The sequence below is a fragment of the Leuciscus leuciscus genome (assembly GCF_965113295.1).
Source record: "Leuciscus leuciscus genome assembly, chromosome: 6".
In the NCBI taxonomy this organism is placed as follows: domain Eukaryota; kingdom Metazoa; phylum Chordata; class Actinopteri; order Cypriniformes; family Leuciscidae; genus Leuciscus; species Leuciscus leuciscus.
This window is the reverse complement of record NC_138730.1, coordinates 41,162,511-41,184,714: the sequence shown is the minus strand read 5'-3', so window position 1 is coordinate 41,184,714 and position 22,204 is coordinate 41,162,511. Positions and strand designations below refer to the sequence as shown.

General features: G+C 35.7%; 1 protein-coding gene and 3 long non-coding RNA genes across 7 annotated transcripts in view; 3 read left to right on the top strand and 1 right to left on the bottom strand.

The window, feature by feature from the left end:
- Positions 1 to 22,204, top strand: part of LOC309501231 — a 139,893-nt gene that overhangs the window by 98,836 nt on the left and 18,853 nt on the right. The gene's annotated exons all lie outside the window — the stretch shown is intronic.
- On the top strand, positions 4,901 to 7,560 carry LOC309501240. Its single transcript, XR_014206805.1, has 3 exons — positions 4,901 to 5,210; positions 5,917 to 5,951; positions 6,255 to 7,560. It is a non-coding gene; the product is annotated as an uncharacterized lncRNA (long non-coding RNA).
- Positions 8,233 to 22,204, bottom strand: part of LOC309501097 (SLAM family member 9-like) — a 30,784-nt gene continuing 16,812 nt past the window's right edge. For 2 of the 4 annotated variants that reach the window (XM_082173086.1, XM_082173088.1), the window contains 6 exons: positions 11,125 to 11,433; positions 10,352 to 10,612; positions 9,642 to 9,773; positions 8,903 to 8,952; positions 8,582 to 8,785; positions 8,233 to 8,437 (listed from right to left, as the gene is read on the bottom strand). In XM_082173086.1, the coding sequence (XP_082029212.1) occupies positions 8,288 to 8,437; positions 8,582 to 8,785; positions 8,903 to 8,952; positions 9,642 to 9,773; positions 10,352 to 10,612; positions 11,125 to 11,433 (1,106 nt within the window). In that variant the 3' untranslated portion in view covers positions 8,233 to 8,287. Of the gene's footprint in view, positions 8,438 to 8,581; positions 8,786 to 8,902; positions 8,953 to 9,641; positions 9,774 to 10,351; positions 10,613 to 11,124; positions 11,434 to 11,872; positions 12,387 to 22,204 lie in introns of those variants that run through there. The other 2 variants (XM_082173087.1, XM_082173089.1) reach the window with 2 other exon arrangements.
- On the top strand, positions 12,385 to 17,340 carry LOC309501225. Its single transcript, XR_014206789.1, has 2 exons — positions 12,385 to 15,295; positions 15,944 to 17,340. It is a non-coding gene; the product is annotated as an uncharacterized lncRNA (long non-coding RNA).

The window sequence follows — 22,204 nt, the reverse complement described above, 5'->3', positions numbered from 1 at the left end:
GAAGGGGAAAGGCAGACACAGAATTCAAAATAAATATACTCTTTATTAAATAATAAAAACAATCTAAAAAAGGTCTCTTCTTCAGGCTCAGACAGAGAGTGGAGGACACGTATCTCACAGCATTAGCAGGTTCTTCTCGCAGCATTAGCGGGTTCTTTTCACTGGACTCAGAGAGATAGAAGCATAGAGGTACGTTTTTCAGCACTTTCAGACAGAGAGAGGAATGAACAATTCACAGCTTCCGCGTTCTCTTCTTCAGCGTTCTCTTCGCGTATCTCAGCACCTTCAGACAGAGAGAGGAATGAACATAATTCACAGCTTCCGCGTTCTCTTCTTCAGCGTCCTATTCGAGTATCTCAGCACCTTCAGACAGAGAGAGGAATGAACATAATTCACAGCTTCCGCGTTCTCTTCTTCAGCGTTCTCATCGCGTATCTCAGCACCTTCAGACAGAGAGAGGAATGAACATAATTCACAGCTTCTGCGTTCTCTTCTTCAGCGTTCTCTTCGCTTATCTCAGAACCTTCAGACAGAGAGAGGAATGAACATAATTCACAGCTTCCGCATTCTCTTCTTCAGCGTTCTCTTCGCGTATCTCAGCACAGGGTTCAGGCAGAGAAGAGGTTAATGGACACTTCACCAGCACAGCTGTACACTCACAGGGATCAGGCAGAGAAGAGGTTAATAGCATTTCACCAGCGCAGCTGTACACTCACAGGGCTCAGGCAGAGAAGAGGTTAATGGACATTTCACCAGCGCAGCTGTACACTCACAGGGCTCAGGCACAGAAGAGGTTAATGGACAGCTGTGACTGCGAGTGAACAGCAGAAACAATTCCCACACTCGCATATCCACCACACACTGCAGGTTTCACTCGTGCTCATTTCCACAATCTCTCTCTCTCTCTCTCTCTCTCTCTCTCTCTCTCTCTCTCTCTCTCTCTCTCCGCGGCCGCTCACGTGCTGCGTGTAGTGATGTTACGTCTGACACCGACGCTCCGAAGCTTGCTTCAAACTCGAACGGTCCTTGCAATGAACCACTGCTTCGGAGCTTGTATCATTACGTCACTAGTCACGTGAAAATGACTTCTGAAGCAAACACACTGGTTCACTCCTGTAGTGAACCACCTTTGACAGCCCAATCCAGTGTTGACAGGTTTGAAACCTGGCGGCTGTATTTCTTATAAAAGTGAAGCCAAACCATGGCAACAGTAGTCGGTGTCAGTAGTCGGTGTCTCTAAAGCTGGTGAAATTGTTTAAAAAAAAAAAAAAGATATCACCTTTCACCAAAGACAAAGAAAATAATATTTCTGAATAAAAACCATACCATTTAATGAACACTTTGTCTAAGCCTTCTGCATGTACCCAAAGCACACCCTCTGCCACATTTTTTTTATTATTATTAATTAGAGAACATATGAACATTGTTACATAAAAACATGCATCAAAGACAGACACTTCAAAAACCCTCTGCTACATTATACAAGTACAACCAGATACACAAGCACATCCTTTTTCAACATACAAAAAAATCAGTCCCACCAAGTTAACAAGTTATAGAGTTCTGCTTCCCACAGCTAAACAAGATAAAGCTTTCACACATGATACTGCCCTGCTAAAAAAAAAAAACTATAGAAACCATTACCGAAATTCTATTGGATTTAATGGTTTTCATGAGAATTGTATTGGTTGTAATGGGAATTATAGTGGTCTCTGTGAATCTCTACTGATATGTGTTGGGTTCTATTGGTGGGGGCATTAAATCCTAATGGAATATGTCCCAAACACACTACAAAAAATAATTCTGTAGTGGTTTAAATGGTAAAAGCCAATGGTTCCTATTGGTATTTTAATAGAAACCATTAGTATTTCTGTGATGGTTTCCAACTGTTTTTAAGCTGGTCTGATCTTCTGTCATTGTCTAAAGAAATAATTACACACACACATCATGCTTAATGTTTTATTATCAAGGTGAACACATGAAATTCATCAGTATCTGTAAAATTCACCTACATAAATGAGTTTCACAGCACTAACACTGTTTCAGCTTTGATCGCCTCGGTAAACACGTAATAAACGGGGCGTTAACATATAAGCCTATTTGCATTTTATGGTTGTCAGCTTTGTTGCATTACATTTACTTCACCAGGAGATGGTGCTGCAATTTCTATATGAATGAAGCTTCGAGTAATGAACCATTTTCGACACAATTGTATCAGAAAGCAATAATGCTTCGAAACGCTTCATTTGGCCATCACTAGCTGCGTGTCTCACATCTCCTCTCTCCTCCTGCCTCCCTTCCTCACCGCCAAAGTGTCCTTTTATGAGCCACCTTCCTCCTCCATGTCCCAATCACCATCCCATATCCTCTCCTCTCACACCTGCCGCGAGTTTTCCTCATCAAGCCTCCTTAGCCGCCATTACTCACATAGGAAACCGGAACCATCCAAATGTCACATCGGAAGCGCTCCCCGGGGGAAACAAGTTCTCAAAAAAAAAAGGTTCCGCCCAGCCGCTTGTCACCCCGTGACACATACATACATACTCATTTAGGCCTAATGAGACCTTAATTTTTTCTGGCCGTCATATCTAAATATGAAAACAATTTAAAATACATTAATGAGGATGACCGACGTTAAATGACGTTAAATGACAGAAAATATACGTCTATGTGTTGGTTATGCATGGCCTAATTACCCTTGGGAAAATAGTATTTTGGGACAAAATATTACTATAGAAGTATTATAAGACTACTATAGAAATACTATAGCGGCTCTAGGATATTATAGAGGTATTACAGAACATAACATACTTCTGTGATTTTCTGTAATACCTCTATAATATTTTAAAGCTGCTATAGTATTTATATAGTAGTCTTATCGTACTTCTGTAGTATGTCCCAAATTACTATAGTATTCCTATAAGATTACTATAATATTTTGTCCCAAAATACTATAAGATTCCTATAGTACTTTTTAGTAAGTGTATGTCCCCCACCGAATCGGCTTCATTAGCCTACCACTTACGGTTTGCAAAGATACAATTATAAAATTACTGCAAAACTTTAATCTATCAATATTTATGTTCTATTATGCATTTTCCTTGTTATATGACTAACAGAAATTCATGAAATAATATAGGCAGACACACAGTAATAAGATATAAGTAATAAGATATTTATTCAAATGTTGATTTTGAAATTAGTGAACATCACCATATTTGGAAAAATAAATAAATAAATAAAATTATAAATGAACATTTCTAAAGACAGTTAATATTTTACATAGAATATCACAAAAATATTAACAACTTGTTTTTTCAACATCTTCAGTGAAAGTGCACACAGTGAACGTTTCAATGGGAAGAACAAAAACAATCTGTGAATGTCCTATTACAGGCGGAAAGGTACAAAAAAGATGTGCTATCTAGCAAGTGCACACATGAACTATAAACACCTACTAAAATGGATTTTGCCATTGACTGGCGCTAACGATTTCAGCAGCTTTCAGTCCATAATGGCGGACGCGCCTCCGCAGCGCCATCTACAGACTGTTACCCATAACACAACAGAGTTTCGCCTCTTGGGCTTCTATACTCTTTGTTTAGGCCATGGAAATATTTTTTATGCAGAGTCAATACTGCTTTAGGTTTACATTTATCAAAATATCTGTACAGGACTTCGATTTCTTGTAATATACACTCGCAATTGAGCATTATTGTATGTCTTAGCATACTGTAGCTGCACAAATGAACAAAATAACTTAAATATTGTCTGGCCCACATGGAAAGAATCTATATGAGGATATATGCGCATATATGAAACCTATATGCAGTTTATATGCACATATATGCTGCATATATACAGCATATATGCACATATATGATAATATATATGCTGCATATATGCGTATATATGCCACATATAGGCATAATTGAGGTGCATATATGTGCATATACAGGCCATATAGGTCTCCTGTATTGCTTCTTTATATATACATATAAGCCCTATATGTACATACAAGATATGTCTCCTATAGCTCATGGCAGGATGGTCATTTTGTAGCTCATATCTCACTTTGGAAACTGTCATACATGATGCCTAGCTCAGATAGGCACATCTATCAATTCGAAGCTCACGGAGCTGAGATCAAAAAGATAAAAATTAAAAAAATTAAAAAAATTCTGTTCAGTTTTTTGTCTTATTTTTGTTCTTGTACTATTTGATTGTTCTTAAGTAAATAAATAATGTAAATTTCTACATTTTGGGGTTTTATTTATGTTGCCTACACTGTAAAAAAAAAAGTGTACTTTTACAGGTAATGGTCTGTATTTTTTTAACAGAATTTTACCGTTTTGTCATTATAGTGAATGCCTGTTATTTTACAGATATTTGCTGTAATTTAAAGGTCCACTATTAAATTTACAGGTAATTGCTTGTATTTTGGTTTTACATCAATTTACGTTTTTTAAGGAACTTGTCTGTATTTTTACAAAGTAATATTTTACAGATTTTTTTCTGTGAAATTAGAAAACAAAGAAAAGAAGGTATAACTGCAGAAATCTGCATCTATTCAATATGTTGTCCTTACAGATTATTAAGCATGTGGGGGTTAAAGTGAGGGTTTTTTTAAGGTTAAATAATAGTATTTGTACATACAGCCTACCCTACATAGGCTACAGTAGACCTGTATTGAATTGTTTTTAGGCTATAGTCTTTTAATCTTGTCTTGCAAATAGATGCTCATTTTGATCATTATTTCATTGTCTTATTCTCCCATAATTTCATGTATATTTTATTAATATTTTTCTAAATCTCCGTTGCTGCACATTCAGGGCTTTGTGTGTGTGTGTGTGTGTGTGTGTGTGTGTGTGTGTGTGTGCGCGCGCGCGCACGCGATGACGCAGATTCAAATTCGCCGCCATTACGTTTCCGCTGTTTAGTCCCGCCCACAACGGTCAGCTGATCAGTCGACTTTGGATCTGTATCAAGTGCAAGTGGGAGATTTGAATTCAGTCTACTCTCCTGAAGTGGATTGTGAGATTAACAGGGGTTCAATATGACACCTCATAATTCAAAGCAATCGTGTTCGTCGAGAGCAGCCGTGAGCAGGAGCCCTAGCTGTTGTCAGTTTGGATTCTTCGGAAATAGCACCCTTTTCAGTGAGCCTGGTTCGTCACAGCGGACATCATGCCAACCGATCACCGGCTGAGGTAAGAGTCTGCATGTGAACGATATTTTATATTACATTTGTGTTAAGTTTACGTTACAGTTTTCAAGCTAACATTAGCATTTTAAATGATGAGCTGGAGGCAAAACACTGAAAATGTAGCATGCATCTTTACATTTTCCATCTGTTTTAAGAAAGATCAGTTGAACCCACACCTCAAAAAATACCTAAAACAAGCTTTCGTAGACTTGTTATACATAAAGTCCGTTTAATTGTGTATAAAATCTTTGTTAATACGCGATAGTATCTGTCAGTAAATCAATCTCTTAAATGGCGGGACATTTTTAAACACTGTCTGGAAGCTGAAAACTCTTCTCTTAAAAAATAGTAACCACGTTTTTGGCGGATTTTTATTACCATTTTTAATAACCACAGTTATACTACAAATAGGCCTAACGTTACCAAGGTTTTTTTTTTTTTTGGTTAAACCATAGTTAATTTTCATAAGGGTTAATGTGGTTATCAAGACCGTTAAGAAAACGAATTCAGCAAATACTGTACTTGTTGTTGATACAGGAAAACACATGAGGCTAGAATATGAACACCACATGATAAATTACATATTCTGGCTGCATGCTTGCCAACACGTCAGTTGAGGTTTTGCATTGTCCCAGTGGAACATATTCTGACATATGCAAATGTAATACTGAGTTGTAAAAAAAAAAAAATATATATATTTGTGATTTCAGGTCAAGTGGAAAGCAGAATGATCATGGCAAACAAGGTATGGGAAGAAGTAATTTAAAATATTGTAATGGCCGAGTCTTCTGATTCCATATGATTGCACTAAAAGTGGCAGAAAATTTAATTTGTTTTATACTATATTTTCCCATGTGAATATTCATTTGATCCTTGTGAGGCCACTGGAGCTGCACAAGGTTTGGTTTTGCTTCAGTAAGACCACGATTGTGTTAGATTCCACCCATCTATTATTATTATTTTTTTGTATTGTAACTAGGCTCTGTCATTTAGAAACATGGGTTTTCCTATCACTTATAATGACATATATCTCTACCTTTCATTCCAGCCAGAGGATCTGACGGTTGCTGCTCGCATCTCAGCCTACCTGATGGAAAATTCTTGCTGGATGAATGACCTTCACCTTCAATTCAACCTTGCCAAGACAAAACTGCTTATGGTTTCACTTTCAGCCAAACCATGCGATCCTGCTGATTTGCCTTATACAACACCAGAAAGATCCGGCCCTTCCTGTCGGAGTCACACAACTCCTTGTCTAAGCTCTTGTTCTATCCAGACTGGACTATTGTAATGCTCTCCTGGCAGGCCTTCCAGCATCAGTCAAACCTCTGCAACTGATCCAGATGCTGCAGCAAGACCTAAACTCACTGCTTCAGATCTATGTGTCTCCAGAAGCTTGTGTTCTGCAAGTGAACGGCGCCTTGTGGTGCCATCATCCCAAAGAGACACAAAACCACTTTCACTGACCTTTACCTGGACTGTTCCCTGCTGGTGGGATGACCTGCCCAACTTAACACATTTTCAAGAAACTGCTAAAGATCCATCTTTTCATAAACACTTGACCCAATAATACTAAATCTTTGTTTTAATAATAAATAAATAAACTTGTATACTGTGCTACACTAACTGGGACTTGTCACTGCACTTGTTGCTTCTATTGTTCTCTTAATTTTTAAGTCACTTTGGATAAAATGTAATTGTAAATGTGTAAAATAAGTTATATTAGAGTATAAAGGCATACAGCAATTGCCTTTTAATGTAGATATTTTTACATGTTCTAAATTATATACTAAGATTGTATTTCCTATCATTCACATATCTTGATGTTCAGTGTTTGTTTAATGAGTAATACTGTAAATGTGCAGGTATTTTGTACTTATACGTTTAATTAATTTAACAGAAATTGACTGTACATTTGCTATTATTAAGTACTTAATTAGAGATTGGTCAAAGTTGTGAAATTGGAAATGCCTTAACTGTAAATATACAAACTTTGAATTTGAATTTATGTATTTAATGCATTTTTATACATAACTTCATAGTTATTATACACAGGAAAAACTATATATTAAAAGATAATTACTGTAGATAGACAGCATTATTATAAAATAACTTTATAAAACCCTAAATTTACAGTTTAACTTGAAAGTTAAATGTTTTTTTTTAAATGTAATTTGACATCATTTATCCGTTTTTCCACGGTTTAATAAGCCATTATCAACAGTAATGTACTGTAATTTAATACATTTTGACTGTAAAGTCAATTCTGTATTTTCACTGTTTTTGCCTGTAATTTTGTGAAATGGTTATTTGCTGTAATTTAACGGAATCCGTCTGGAAACTTTGCTGCCAGAGATTTACCGTTTGTATACAGGATTTTTTTTTTTTTTACAGTGTAGGCCTAGTAGCTATGGATTTTAATAATTTTACTAATATATAGTAGGTAAACATATAGGTGCATATATGTGAACATATAGGTGAGCATATATAGGTGAACATGTAGGTGCATATATGTGCATATATGTACATATAATATAGGAAAACGGCCAATTTTATATATGTCACATATATTAAAAACATATATCAAAACATATATTAAAACATATATGTTTATATAGGTTCTTTCCATGTGGGGGTAAAAGGTGCAAGAACAGTTAAACACAAGTACATGAGGACAGACTACAAAAAAGAGACAAAAACAAAGAAACTGAACAAGAACAGATTAAGTGGGGAAGAAATGTAAGACAAGTGGGGAAAAATAGTTAAAGCAATACAGGACTTAAGGTTATAGACCAACACACATTAAAGGAAGTGGTTTTCAGGTGTTGAATGCAAAGGCGGTAAGAGATATCTAACAGAAAATATGTGAGATTTTCCATTCCTGTCTGAGCCACATGTGCAACAAATTTACATCAAAATACTTTTGCATTTATATATAAAAAGAAAAGACTAGTTTACATTAATTTACATATTCACCATGAATAATTTGAAACTACAATGTACTTGCTGCTTATTTAGCCTCACTGTTATTTGAATCCCTGTAAGGGTTCAGCTTTATTAAAAGTTCGCCTTTATCATATTTTATTCTGGTTTTGGATGTACAGATTTATCCTCGGCTGGCCGTTTATTGACTGCAGCATAACCGGTGTTATCATCAGATTTTGGTTGCTTCTGAATGGTACAGATAGTGGCTGGTGCATTTGGCTTGCTGTTCTCTGTTAGTGTTGCACTCTGAAATAAAGAACAAAATCATTTGCGTTCATTAAAACGTTTTTCCAACACATCATATAAACATCTACAGGTTCTCAAGTGCCTGAACGTGCCTTTAATCCAAATGTATTTTTTGTAAAATTAGAGTAAGAGCTTCATCTTCACCTGATTCACAGAGTCATGACTTGTTGAGATCTGGTTGGTTTCCATCTTAACATCAGGAGGTCCATGTTCTCCTACAGTATCATACAGTATGCAGGGATTCACCGTAACATCAGGAGGTCCATGTTCTCTTACAGTATCATACAGTGTGCAGGGATTCGTTGTTTTCTCCAACGTCTCCAGTGGACTTTGTGGTGGCTTAATATTCTTAATATTCAGACAAATTCAATCAATATCAGACTCAGTGATGCAAAACTTCTTTCAAAAAGATATAAACCGCATTTATCGTCAGTGGTTAATGAAGGATAGTAATATAAAACTTACGTCAACTTTTTCATAATCTGCATTCTGCTCGTCAGGGGTGTAGGAATGATCTGAAAACATCGTAAATCTCATCAGACATAAAGATCTAAAGATGTTTATAAATTTTTTTTTTATTAAAATCACAACAACTGAACTTTTAAGAAACATTCTAGAATTTTAATTCAAGCATTTAGAACTTTAATAAGACATCAATGTACAAATAAAAATGCTAATATTAAATACAAGAATTGTTGTATAATTGTTATGCTACTAGAAAGTATATATATACATTTTTTTTATATATATATATATATATATATTTTAAAACCTGAACTGCTCTGTGAAGAATAGTAAGTGAAGTTATTTCAGTTCCAAAGACTGGCAAAACTACTTTTGGGTCAAAAAAAAAGAAAAAAAAAAAAAAAGAAGTCATACTCTTTCAAAAATCACTCTACAAAAAAGTAGGTTTGCATTAGATTTTTGATGTCAAACTTGAACTGTTTAAGTGTTTTTCTAACTGCTGAAAAGCTTAATGGATGAGGCACAAGATCATATGCTTTGTGCAAATACTGTAATATGATTATATTTGTTTCTTAACATTAATAAAAGACATTTGACATACACACATAGTACAGTCTTTTATTTTCAGAGAAACATACTCTTAGTATGTTTAACACTCAATATGAAATAGTGCCAAGAGCATTGATTAAATTCTCTTTAATGTGTCTTTAAAATGAATGTAAGATTAGATGCTTTCTACCTTTTTTTCTCTTGTAGAGACACCAGCCGATCACTGATGCCAACATCAGTATCAACATACATGTTGTCAATAGGCAAATAAGGAGGATAAACCATGTGGGGTACGGTGAATGTTTTATAGCTTGTGGTGTTTCTACATGAAAGATAAGAACAAAAACAATCAGTTTTCCCAGACTGAATTTTAAACAAACATGCATTTCACACCAGTGCTTAGTTACATTCTCTCATTCATTTTCTGTTTCTTCATGTGACCCTGGACCACAAAATGGGTAAATTTTTTAAAATTGAGATTTATAGATCATCTGAAAGGTGAATAAATAAACTTTCCATTGATGTATGGTTTGTTAGGATATGACAATATTTGGTCAAGAAGATACAACTATATTTGTAAATCTGGAATCTGAGGGTGCAAAAAAAATTTAAACATTGAGAAAATCACCTTTAAATTTGTCCATTTACGTTCGCGATTGTGCTGCATTCACTCACAAAAATACATTTTTGATATTTAAGGTAGGAAATTTACAAAATATCTTCATGGATCATGATCTTTCCTTAATATCCTAATTATTTTTGGCATAAAAGAAAAATCGATAATTTTGAACCATACAATGTATTGTTGGCTATGGCCACAAATATACCCGTGTGACTTATGACTGGTTTTGTGATCCAGGGTCACATATGTGAGTGTATGGATACAGTACAGGTATGTACCTTGATCAACAGTGCAGAGTTCATTAACCTTCTTTCTGACAGTCTTCCAGCTCACTGGGTTGCTATAGTTACACATGATGTAGTCATCACTGCAGTTCAGATTTAGAGTGTAGTTATCTGATGATGTCTCTTCTTCTGGAGAACAGCTGCTACTATTATAGATGGAGCTGATGATAATGTTACTTCCTTTACATGTAAAGCTACAGGAGTCAGGGCTGGACCAGTTTGAGTTTACAGTCAAGACCGGAGTTTCCACTTCATCTGAAACACACATTAAAACATTTAAGGCCACATATACAGATTCAGTGATGCTAGAACTTGCCTATTCAAAACTTGAGTAAACCAGGACAAAACATAATTGACTGTAATAAGGGATCCACTGGAGGCAAGTTGAGAAATGAGAACCCAACTGCAGTTTATTGTAACTAAAAATAAAACATGAAACAAAAACATGACGTGGCATGAAAACAAAAACCGTGGCATGAACATGAAACTTACACTACAACAGAATTACAGGAAACAATACTTGACAAAGACACATGGCAAACATGAGGGCTTAAATACACAGACTAATGACAAAACAAGGGACACCTGTGAACAATGATCAGACAATTAACCAATGACAAGACATGGCAGGATCACATGACAAACAGGGAATCACATGACAGACATGGAAACAAGACATAACACAGAAACATGACAAGAACAAACACAAAACGTGACATTGACATTGTCTTATGGAGTTACATTATAGACTGAGCAGTATCACTCACCTATAACAGATACTCTGTATGCAGCAATATTGTTCTCTGAATTTCCACTTGTTCTTGCTGCATAGAATCCAGTGTCTGTCTTCTGCATGTTCTTCAGTGTGAGAGAGAAGGTTTTATCACTGAAATCCACTCTGTCCTTGTAGGAATTATGAGGTTTTACTTCTTTAGTTCCACTTATATATCTAACTATAATCACTGATTTATCATTTCTCCAGGATAAAAGATCAAACTCTGGTAGTTCTTGTGTCTGTATATCCAGATGAACAGAATCTCCCGTCTTCACAAACACAGAGATCTCAGCACTGAACCCTGAGTAGAGAGAAAATAAGACTTTGTTTAAATGACACTGTTTAGTAACTGTTTGCTCACTGCTGTTTTCATGGACAGTAATCATACAGTTTCCACAAGCTAAAGGTTCTAGTTGGAATTTAATTTAGTTAATGTGTATTTTAGCATGCAGTGGGCTTCCTCTAATAGGGGAAAAACAAGATCTTTCTCTGTAAAGATGAACTGAAAGTCAAGTTCAAGACAAACTACTGTAACAAATCATTTAAATCTCGACAAAATTGTAGTTTAAAACATTTTTGACATTAAACTAAGCATAAGGCAAATAAACATTAAGAATTAAAAGTAATTGTTGAGGGAATCTTAAATATGTTCCTCAATTCAGTCATTATCAAAAAATAACAACAATAAAAAACATTAATCAAAGATTTATTTATCTTAGTAAAATAATTGGATTTTGTACCTGTGTTGTAAGTAAGAAGAGAAGTTAACAGGAGCAGCATAAAAGCCATCGTAGCAAACAAAAATGTCCGTTTCTGTGCGGGTTTTTCAATGGAGGAAGTTTGAGAAGTAATGTGACTTCAACCTCAGGACCACAGTTAGGAAGATACGTCATTTCCGCTTTGCTCTGTGCTCTGTGCTCATGACCGTAAGGGAACTACATGACAAAGTGAAAATATGATACCTGACTTTAAAACACTTTGCATCCTTTGAGTTCATGTGAGAAGAAATTCCCCCTAAAGAGTCAGAAAGTCAAAGATGGCCCAGAACTACACAGCAAACTCAAACAACACAAAACTACTGGTAGTATTTTAGATAAATGAACATTGTTTTTCTTCTACAGGGTCTTTAGCTTTTCCTAAAGCCTGTACATTTCGTTTGACTAAAGGGTTATATGTGACCCTGGATCACAAAACCAGTCACAAGTAGCACAGGTATATTTGTGGCAATAGCCAACTATACAAAATTATATGGGTCAGTATGGGTCTATTTGGCCCATTATATGGGTCAAAATTATAAATTTTTCTTTTATCCCAAAAATCATTAGGATGTTAAGTGCTGATGTTAAGTGAATGCTGCACGTTTGCGAACATAAATGGACAACTTTAAAGGTGATTTTCTCAATGTTTCAATTTTTTGCACCCTCAGATTCCAGATTTACTTAATAGTTGTATCTTGGCCAAATATTGTCCTATCCTAACAAACCACACATTAATGGAAAACGTATTTATTCAGCTTTAATGTTATGTATAAATCTCAATTTCAAAAAATTGACCCATGCGACTGGTTTTGTGGTCCATGATCACATATGGTTCGATCTGACTTTCTTTTTAAATTCATGAGGGGTCTTTCTTCAGTGTTCCACTTCACTGTCCCCCACGTCTCACTTCTTTACACCTACACACATCCTGTTTACACGTTTGGTTAAGGACCATAAATACACACAACATGTACACAAGTCATAACAGGCACAGTTTATGATTATGCGGATATAAAAACTGCAACATAAAAGTGAGAACCTTGGATGTTCATTCACAACCTATCAGACCTAAATATTTTCACATTATGAGCAACTGAATTTTATAGCTATAAATATACATCATTATGGTGTCAAACCTGTCTTTGCTTTTGTTTGATCTTATCTTAGACTCTTAGTTTGCCTTTGTCTTCCTGCTTTCCAGCATCACTTCATGTGTTTACTTCCTGGTTTAGTTAGTTCCCTTTAGTTAATCATTTATATCGCAACTCTTTTTTAGCTCCTCATTTACCTTTGTGTGTGTAGCTTTTTGGTTTTCCTTCTTCTTGGTTGTTTCTTGCTTTAATTTATTAAACTGTTAAGTTGGTGCTTATTTGGATTTTGTCTTTATGTTGTGGATTATCCTTTGGACTGTGTTCTAAGATTTTGTGATTTCTGTGGTTTCTTTTGTGTTTCAGTGTTGTTTTCTCTAATAAATCAACAGCTTGTGTTTAGATCCACACATCATCATTACGTGACAATAATTAATCTATGATTATTTTAAATGTGAATCCTAGTGTGTGTTCCTTGTACTGCCAACATGCATAATGCTACTTTTAGCAATGGATTTCTGCTATTTAAAACATGACTGCTTACAGAAGGGTAAACACAACTTCTTGAATTTAGTTTTAAAAAAATCCCTCTGACTCATGACTGGTTCCACAATTTATTTATTTTTGGAATGTACAGTGATTTTCAATAAAAAAAAAAATTAAATAAAAAAATAAACACATTTCAAATGAATCTGAGAAGATATTGAATTAATTGAACATTTTTTTTAATAAAGACATTCAAGTTTAGTTTATTTCTAGAGCACATTTACAAACAACAGTTGACCAAAGGGCACTGCATAGTATTGTACAAGACAGAAGCTGAAACCCACATTTAACACATTGAAAAGGAATAACGTGTACTCAAAATATTGTTAGCATGTTGCAAATTTCAGTCTATCTACATATTAAATTTACAGTAGCTAATACAGAAATTACATAATTTCAACAATTATATCAAAAATAGATTTTAATACCTGCACAATTATATCAAAAATAGATTTTAATACCTGCACATTAGCATAAACAAATTACATTTTATAATTTATTCTAGGGCATTAAACCTTAAATTATATATCAGATTAGTCTAGATTAGAAAATACTTTATTTGTATTCACTTGTGCTTTGTTCAAGCATGTATAGGCTAAAAAAATTTTTTAAATGATTTGTAACAATAACTTATAAACCTTTAAAGACAGAGCTGTTAGGTTGTTAATCTATGGTAGGCCTATAGCTTTTTGTTGAAGCCATGTTCACATTATTTTAACTTGGGCTGGCCAGAGGAGAACTTGCCCCCAGACTGAGCCTGGTTTCTCCCAATGTTTTTTTCTCCATTCTATCACCTGATGAGTTATGGTTCCTTGGCAAAGTCGCCTTTTCAAATCTAGGCCCTATCCCGGCCCTGGCACGAGACGCTGAGGCCCTATCCCGGCCCTAGCCCGACCCGTGTCCGACAGCTCATCAATTCTCAGCCCGAGTCCGACTGGAGCCCGTTTTTTTTTTCATTACACAGCCTACATGTTGCAGCCATTAAAACAGGTCAGTTTTGTTTTCAATGGCAAAGTAGGTATGTTTCTTTTAATTTCTTTATTAAGTTAATTTAGACAATTGTTCGGAGCAAATTTTTTTAAATTTTTTTTTTATTATGACCAAGCAGCCAGCGAGTTAAACATGTTTGATCAATTTAGCCTCTCAAATCAACACTTTACTTGGCTATAAAATCCATAGATATAAAAAACTTCAAGCATATCACACAGACAGTTAGTTTAAACGTTTATTGTCACAACCACAGTAAAACAACATTTCTGAAAAGCTGAGGCAGGCTGCTCTGCTACTCGCAGTCGCAACAGCGCTCGCAAACTAAATGAGCTATAGGCTACAATCTAAACAAATAAAATAAAATAAAAAATAAACAAACATACAGGTTATCTTCACTACAGAACATTGCCATTCTTATTTCCAATAGTTTCCAACAGTTTGACTAATGAAAATTAGTCCAATCAAACGAAAAACAAGACAGCCTCCTAATATGGCAGTGCTTGACTCACATATGACTTGCTTAGTTGAAGACATTTAATATTCAACAATATTATTGATCTGCCTGCATTGACACCATTATATGAGAATTGAACTGAGCTGGACTATAACATCACAGTTTTCTCCAGAGCGGCTGTATTTATAAATAAATGAACTAAATTAATAACTTTTTTACAACAGAAATTAGTCAACACTGAACTTACTTAAGCTGGATTATGACACTATTTTCTTCTTAGAAACAGCAGAAACAAACTCTGTAGCATTATTTTCTTGTTATCACTGTGTAAAGCTAGCCTGGCAAGACAGACCTACTTCAAGATGTTAGGTCTGGCAGCTCACCATTGGCACGGCTGAACGGCTCAATCCGAGGGGCGGGATAAACGGTTGTCTTTCAAATTCCCTCTACACGCAATAGGACAGCACTACAACCAACCAGAGCGTTTTCCCAACAGCGGAGCTAGTTGATAGATTCAACTTTTGCCGTATCTGGTCGGCAAAACTACGAACACATCTTCCTTTTTTAAGAATGACTTAAGTGCCATTCTTTGTTCTTTTCTCAAAGAAAAACTTAACTCCAAGTCTCTCCAACAACAGAGTCGCGGCCAAAGGCGCTTCGAAAGGCCGCTGTTCGCCAGCAGCAGCCGCCATTCTTTGTTTTCAATTAGCAGGGAATTCACCAAGGGGGTAATCTTCCAGAAAAAACTGAAGCTTCCCCGGGCGCCGCCATTGATTAGCGGACCATCACCTGCTGTTAGCATTCCATTGACTCCCATTCATCTTGGCGTCACTTTGACAGCGAATAACTTTACATCTGAGGCGTTTAAAGAATCCATTTGTCCATTATTTATTTCTAAAGAAACACGAAAATGTATAAAAGGCTCCATTACCTTGTATCTTACGTTATGGCCCCGTAAAAACAGGCTAACGAAAGCTAGCCTGGCAAGACAGACCTACATCAATATGTTAGGTCTGGCAACTCACCATTGGCACGGCTCAATCCGAGGGGCGGGATAAATGGTTGTCTTTCAAATTCCCTCTGCACACAATAGGATAGCACTACAACCAACCAGAGCGGTAGCCTAAAAATAGGCTAACAATTGCGTCATAACCACGCGACTCTCTGTTGCACAGTAGAGAAATTACCGTATGGACAGGAGGAGAAGCTCGCGGGCAATCGGGGAGACGTGGAGGCAAAATGACAAAATAATTAATCCGAATACTTAGCAAAAGTTGCTCCTGCTCCTAGCTCATGGACACCTCCTACTCACGCTCTCCGTCTCGGCAAGTTTCGGAAGGGAATTATTCAGATTTCTGAATCGGCCAAAGCCGATAGCCATCTTGCAATGTTTACTAATGACTTCGACGTCACAGCGCTGTCGTCTTCTGTTTAGCTCGCCTCTGGCCCGCCTATATCAGATAACCCGATGTGATTGGTGCAGCTCAGATCGAGGGGCATATTTAATGAGCATCATTACTCGACACCAGAGTAACTCGCTGAGCAAATTCAACTTGTGCTCTTGCGATTACCAGGGTAAGACTACCCTGGCTGCAATAAAATTAATGTTGCTGCCGCTAGGGTGCGTCTAGATTTCTAGGCTACTGTAAAGCTGCTTTGAAACAATCTGTAGCCTATTGTAAAAAGTGCTATATACATAAAGGTGACGACTTGACTATTTTTAAAATGATCATATTTAACAGCAGAATTTGTGAAGAAAAACTTTTGGAAAATCTGAAAAGAAATGGTCAGATTTTCAAATACTTTTGTTTTTTGCTTCAAATAAAAGTTTGCAATGTTGTTATTCACCTCGTAGCGGGTAACTCTTCAACAATGACTTTAAAAAAATCCCTTTGGGAATAATGAATGCAGAAAATACTTCAGAAACCAGTGCTGCTCTATTACATAGGCCCTACTTCAAAACATTCAAATAAAGCCATATTTATGCAAATACACATCTTCATTGAAAATTGTGAGATAAATAAAATATAAACATTTCATAATAAAATTACATTTATTAAAACTAACCATCGTAAAACTTATATTTGGCTATTAAAGTGACTGATTAACCATACTCTACGCTACTCTACTTCACTACCAATATTATAATTTCACTCGGTTTGTTGGCTGCGTCTGGAACCACATTTATCCCTATAGGCTAGTAGCCCAGGTGAAAATCAGTAGGCTAAGTGACAAAAGAAGTATGCCTATGAATGAATTCACAGTAGGAAGAGTAGACAAAAAGTAGTACGGTGGCCAAGAGGTGAAAAACAAATCACAAGTCTAAAAACAAAATAACAAGTTAGAAAACTCAACAATTCAGAAAACACAATGACAATTCATACAAAACGGAAAAGGTAGCCTAGGTATATTTTGAGAATTCGCTGATTGGCCATTGTGTTTATAATTTGTTGCTTTGTTTTTGGATTTGTTATTTTGTTTTTATAATTGTGATTTGTTTTGCACCTCTCGGCCACCGTACTAACAACCTTACTCTACTTCCAGCGAGATTCTGAAGTTAGAGGATTTGTGAAAGACAGCAAAGCAACTGACGCTGGTGACGAATGTAGAACATCCAAATTATATTCATACATACAACACACATTCATAGTATAGAATGTATTCAAAATAAGTACTTAAGAGAGTATGTGATTTGAACAAAAAGTTGTTCAAAGCAGTTAATTAATTAAAATCATAGAAAATATCCAGACACAAGCCACTCTGATCAGATTATTTTGTGGTTGTTGTTGTTGTGGCATATTTTCTCAACATATCCAGTTTTGTGAGCTAGTATTTGAGAGGTTAATAAAGATAAAATCAAATTCAAGAATCAACAAACATCTATATTTAAATAAGATATAATGTTTAACAGAGGTGTCAGACAGTCCCTGGAGGGCCACAGTCCAACAGTTTTTAATCCCAACCCTGTTTACCTGTAGTTTTCAAATAAGCCTAAAGGACTTGATTAACTGGATCAGGTGTATTTAATTAAGGTAGAAGCTAAACTGTGCAGCTCCAGGAATACGATGTCTCCATCTAGTGGATATCTGTCAAAATGCACTATGAAGACTTGTGATTTTGCTACTAGTCATACAGTGCTTAGCATAAGTGAAGACACCCATGCTAAAGTTGACTAAAAAGATTAATAAAAAAAATCATCTTTTAGAAATTGATCTTAATGCCTTAATTAAAAAAAATGAGGAAAATCCAACCTTTGAGGACACCAATAGAGGCAGGCAGATTTTTATTTTTAACCCCTTCCTCATCACCCCCAATTTTGGCAAGTGCTGCATACATGAAATGCCCAAAATAAAAAGGTTACTGCTCATAAGTAATTCTGAATAGAAACATAACACACATACATTTAGAAAGCCAACCCTTGAGAGTTTATAGTTCAAGACTCAAAATTAACCAGACTGTTATTAATATTGAGATATATAAGCTCAAACATATTTTGAACTAAAATAATCCAGGATCACCAGTGATCCCTGACGGCCAGTTATTTCATGGATCCAGGATAATATGCATCCTGATAAAGTTCCCTTGGCCTTTGGAATTAAAATAGCCCCACATCATCACATACCCTTCACCATACCTAGAGATTGGCATGGGGTACTTTCCATAAGATCATCTCTAATGCAAATCAAACCAGCTATTAGGCTAACTGAAATAAAACCATGCCAATCTCTAGGGATGGTGAAGGCTATGTGATGATGTGGGGCTATTTAACATAGGGGTGTCCTCACTTATGCACCCTGTATTTTAAGGAAGAACATTTATTTATTTATTTACGATACATTATTCATTCACAAAGAAAATTGGTGTCCTTAAAGCCACACTAAGTAGAAATTGTGTTTTTGTCAAACAGCGACCCCTAGAGTCGCTGTGGAATACTTGCACTGTCGTAAATTATATTATAACATTTTTACATGATTGCAGCTAAATCACAAGTAAATAGTCTATAGTCTAGGCCTACTGTATAATTTAATTTGTTTTGTTTTTATTGGAATGTAAACATTACAAAACGCCAGATAACATCAATTAAGTTAAATGTACGTCGCATTATTTCATAACATTGGCCGTTATGATGTCATTAGACATGATTATTGCAATTTATCATAATAGTTTGCAAATTGTGCTCGTTTACACTATTTACAATCTCTACGTTAGGCTTATTTATGATAATTATGTGAGATATTGAAAGCTGTTCTCATGATAATCGCAGGAATCAATCAACAGCGTCTGATATCCCTCAGGACTACGTGATAAATAGGCCTACACCTCACAACACCTGAGTTCAGCTGGCTAACTAATTCGTGAGGCATAGCTATCTGATTTATCAAAACGATTCCATTTACACCTGGTCACATAAATGTATTTTTGCGAAACGGATTTAAATTCGATCTTCAATTCTCGCGCTATATGCAGATTTAATGGAGTGCACGTCACCGAGATATGAGCTGCATTTTATAGATCATCAGCTAAAATTTCAAAATCAAAGACCGCAATAAGAGAGAGCAGTAAGCCTGGTAAGATCATTTCGTTTCTTTACTTTTAATGATGAAGATTGTGTGATAAGCGTCTGCGACTTACTTTCACTTTGATTTGCGATAGTTTGCACGTTGGCTTGATGCAGTTGCTCATCTGCGGTGATGCGTGTTCCAGCGCGTCGTCATATCTGTAACATAATAGCCTATACAACGCTCTCACACGTTTTTTTTTTTTTTTTTTTTTTGCATTTTTGCATTTTTGGGAGGAGTACAATTTACATATGTGGTTTCAAAATCCATATGCATTTACACTTGTCCAGTTTCGTCTGGAATGCGTCTCAGATCTCCTCCTGAAGTGGTTTGAGGGATCGGATTCAAATCCGTCTCAAATGCGTTTCGGAGGGCATTTAAACCTGGACTTTTCACGATCGGATAGCTATCCGATCTGAGAAAATGCATGAAGTGGCCAGGTGTAAACAACCCCCATGACAAAAACATACGCACGAAAGCCGAAAACAAACGCTGGTTGGCCTCTCACATCCAAGTTTGACGAAGTGGTGGGGGAAGTGACGTATGCCGTAAAGCAGTCGAATTTTGTAGTTCTTTTGTGCTCTTGTTACTACCCGAACACCGAAGTTACATAGTGCCAGTAAAAGCGATACAGACCCTGTCAGGCTATGGCAGACGTGTCATTCAACCTATTGTAAGTCGATGTACCATCACAAGGATCTTGGAAATATATTATGAAGGTTGAAAAGTTACATAGTGTCGCTTTAAAGGTTGTTTTCCTCCTTTTTTAAATTAAGGCATTAAAATCAATTTCCAAAAGATCATTTTTAGTCAACTTTAGCATGGGTGTGTTCACTTATGCTAATCACTGTAGGTAAGTAATATTGGATTTGCATTTGTACTGCTGCATTAACTTGTCTGGCTTTATACCCGTTTAAATTTATAATTATTAATTATTAAATTATTAAATGTAACATGGGAAGTGAGGCCAATATTATATCTATCTGCAGTTTTATACTGATTTTGATTCTGATTCTAATTTCAGAATAGCATACTAGAATACTGTTCTTATTATTTCTACATATGCCGATATGACAGAGATAGTAAGAGTTGAATGCCATTTTGAGATCAGCCCTTGTGAAACTTCCCCATGTGACAAACAGTGTCATGTTATGCGTCTTCAGATGAAATGGTGGGTGGTTTCTTGGTTGATGGTTTGCACACCATTGAATAAATTGTATGATCTGTTTCGACAGGGACTGCAGGTTTTTGGTGTTGTCCTACTGTGCAGTAGGTTGTGTCGGGTCGATTATTTCCCGTTTCCCCCTGTGTCTGATCTTGAACCTTATGAATTACATATAAAAAGTGGTATTTTTAAAATGTCCCCTGAATAATCATGCTTAGCTGGACAATTACTAAAATAAAGACAATATAATCAAACATTCACTAACCTACAGTTTACAAAATAAGTATTTAATAGAAGCATTTTTCATAATCTTTGCCTGTTAACTTTTTAGATTATTCTCACCCGTTCTGGAACATCATATACATGACCATTGTCATTGTTGGTTTTCTGCATTTCTTGAGTCTGAAATTTTCAAACAAAAACTTTATTTAAAATGTTCTATCAAAAACTAATAGTACGAGTATATGGAGTACATGGACACTGGCTTTGGCTTGCCACGCTGTGATAGGCAGCTTGAAAAGAGAGCAACACCAGCTGAGAAGCAAGTCTCTGGTTGGACTCTGGATAAGGCAGTTAGCTGAAACAACATGGAGACACAACAAGACTAATACAGAGATTATAGCAAGGACTAAAAAAGTGAAAAGCTCAAAAAAATCCAGAGGACATTTGAGGACAGGAATCACAATATATAGGGTGAAAAGCACACAAGGAACAGGTGAGCACAATTAGTAAAACGAGGACTAGACAAATTCTGAATTCAGAAAAGGACTAAATGAGTGGACATGGCAAAAGGAAACAAGGAGGCAGGACAAGGGAAGCAAATGGACATTCTTCTCAATATAGTAGGTGAAAAACAGTATGTGACAAGAGTAGGATGTCCGAACTCATAAAAGAGTAGACAAAAAGTATGATGACTTAATATTTCCGGTGAGATTCTGAAGTGTGCACACAATGTTGACTTTACTATCAATAGAAACAAATCTTTGCTGGTGCCAAAAAAAGTAAAATTGTAATCAATTCAGATTATTGATTTTAGTAGCAGAAGGATTAATTCAGGATTTAGGCATATCAGTGTTTTCTTGTGAAGGTTTAATTATAAAGTAAGCAGCAATAATAGTTATTATAACCGAAATGTGTCTAAACACTTTCTGCTATGCAAAGTCAAACATTGCCTTCAGGTAAATGATGTGTTAATGGGTTAATGCATCTTGTTTAGATTATATACTGCATAGTAATACATTTGCTAGACAAATTTGACATCAAGGAAATATAAAACCAATTATTCATGTTGATAACATGAATAGAAAACATAAAATGAATAAAAAAACAGCATGACAACATATCCATAAAGTCTGCGAGCAAAATAATGAATAGTAATGTGAATCTTACCTCAACTTGAGCATAGACTGTATTACCAGCCTCTTGGGCACCTGTGAGGTTTAGAATGTACAATAATATATCAACATCAAAATAAAAGGGAATGTATTAATTTCTCAAACTGTCAAACTGCTC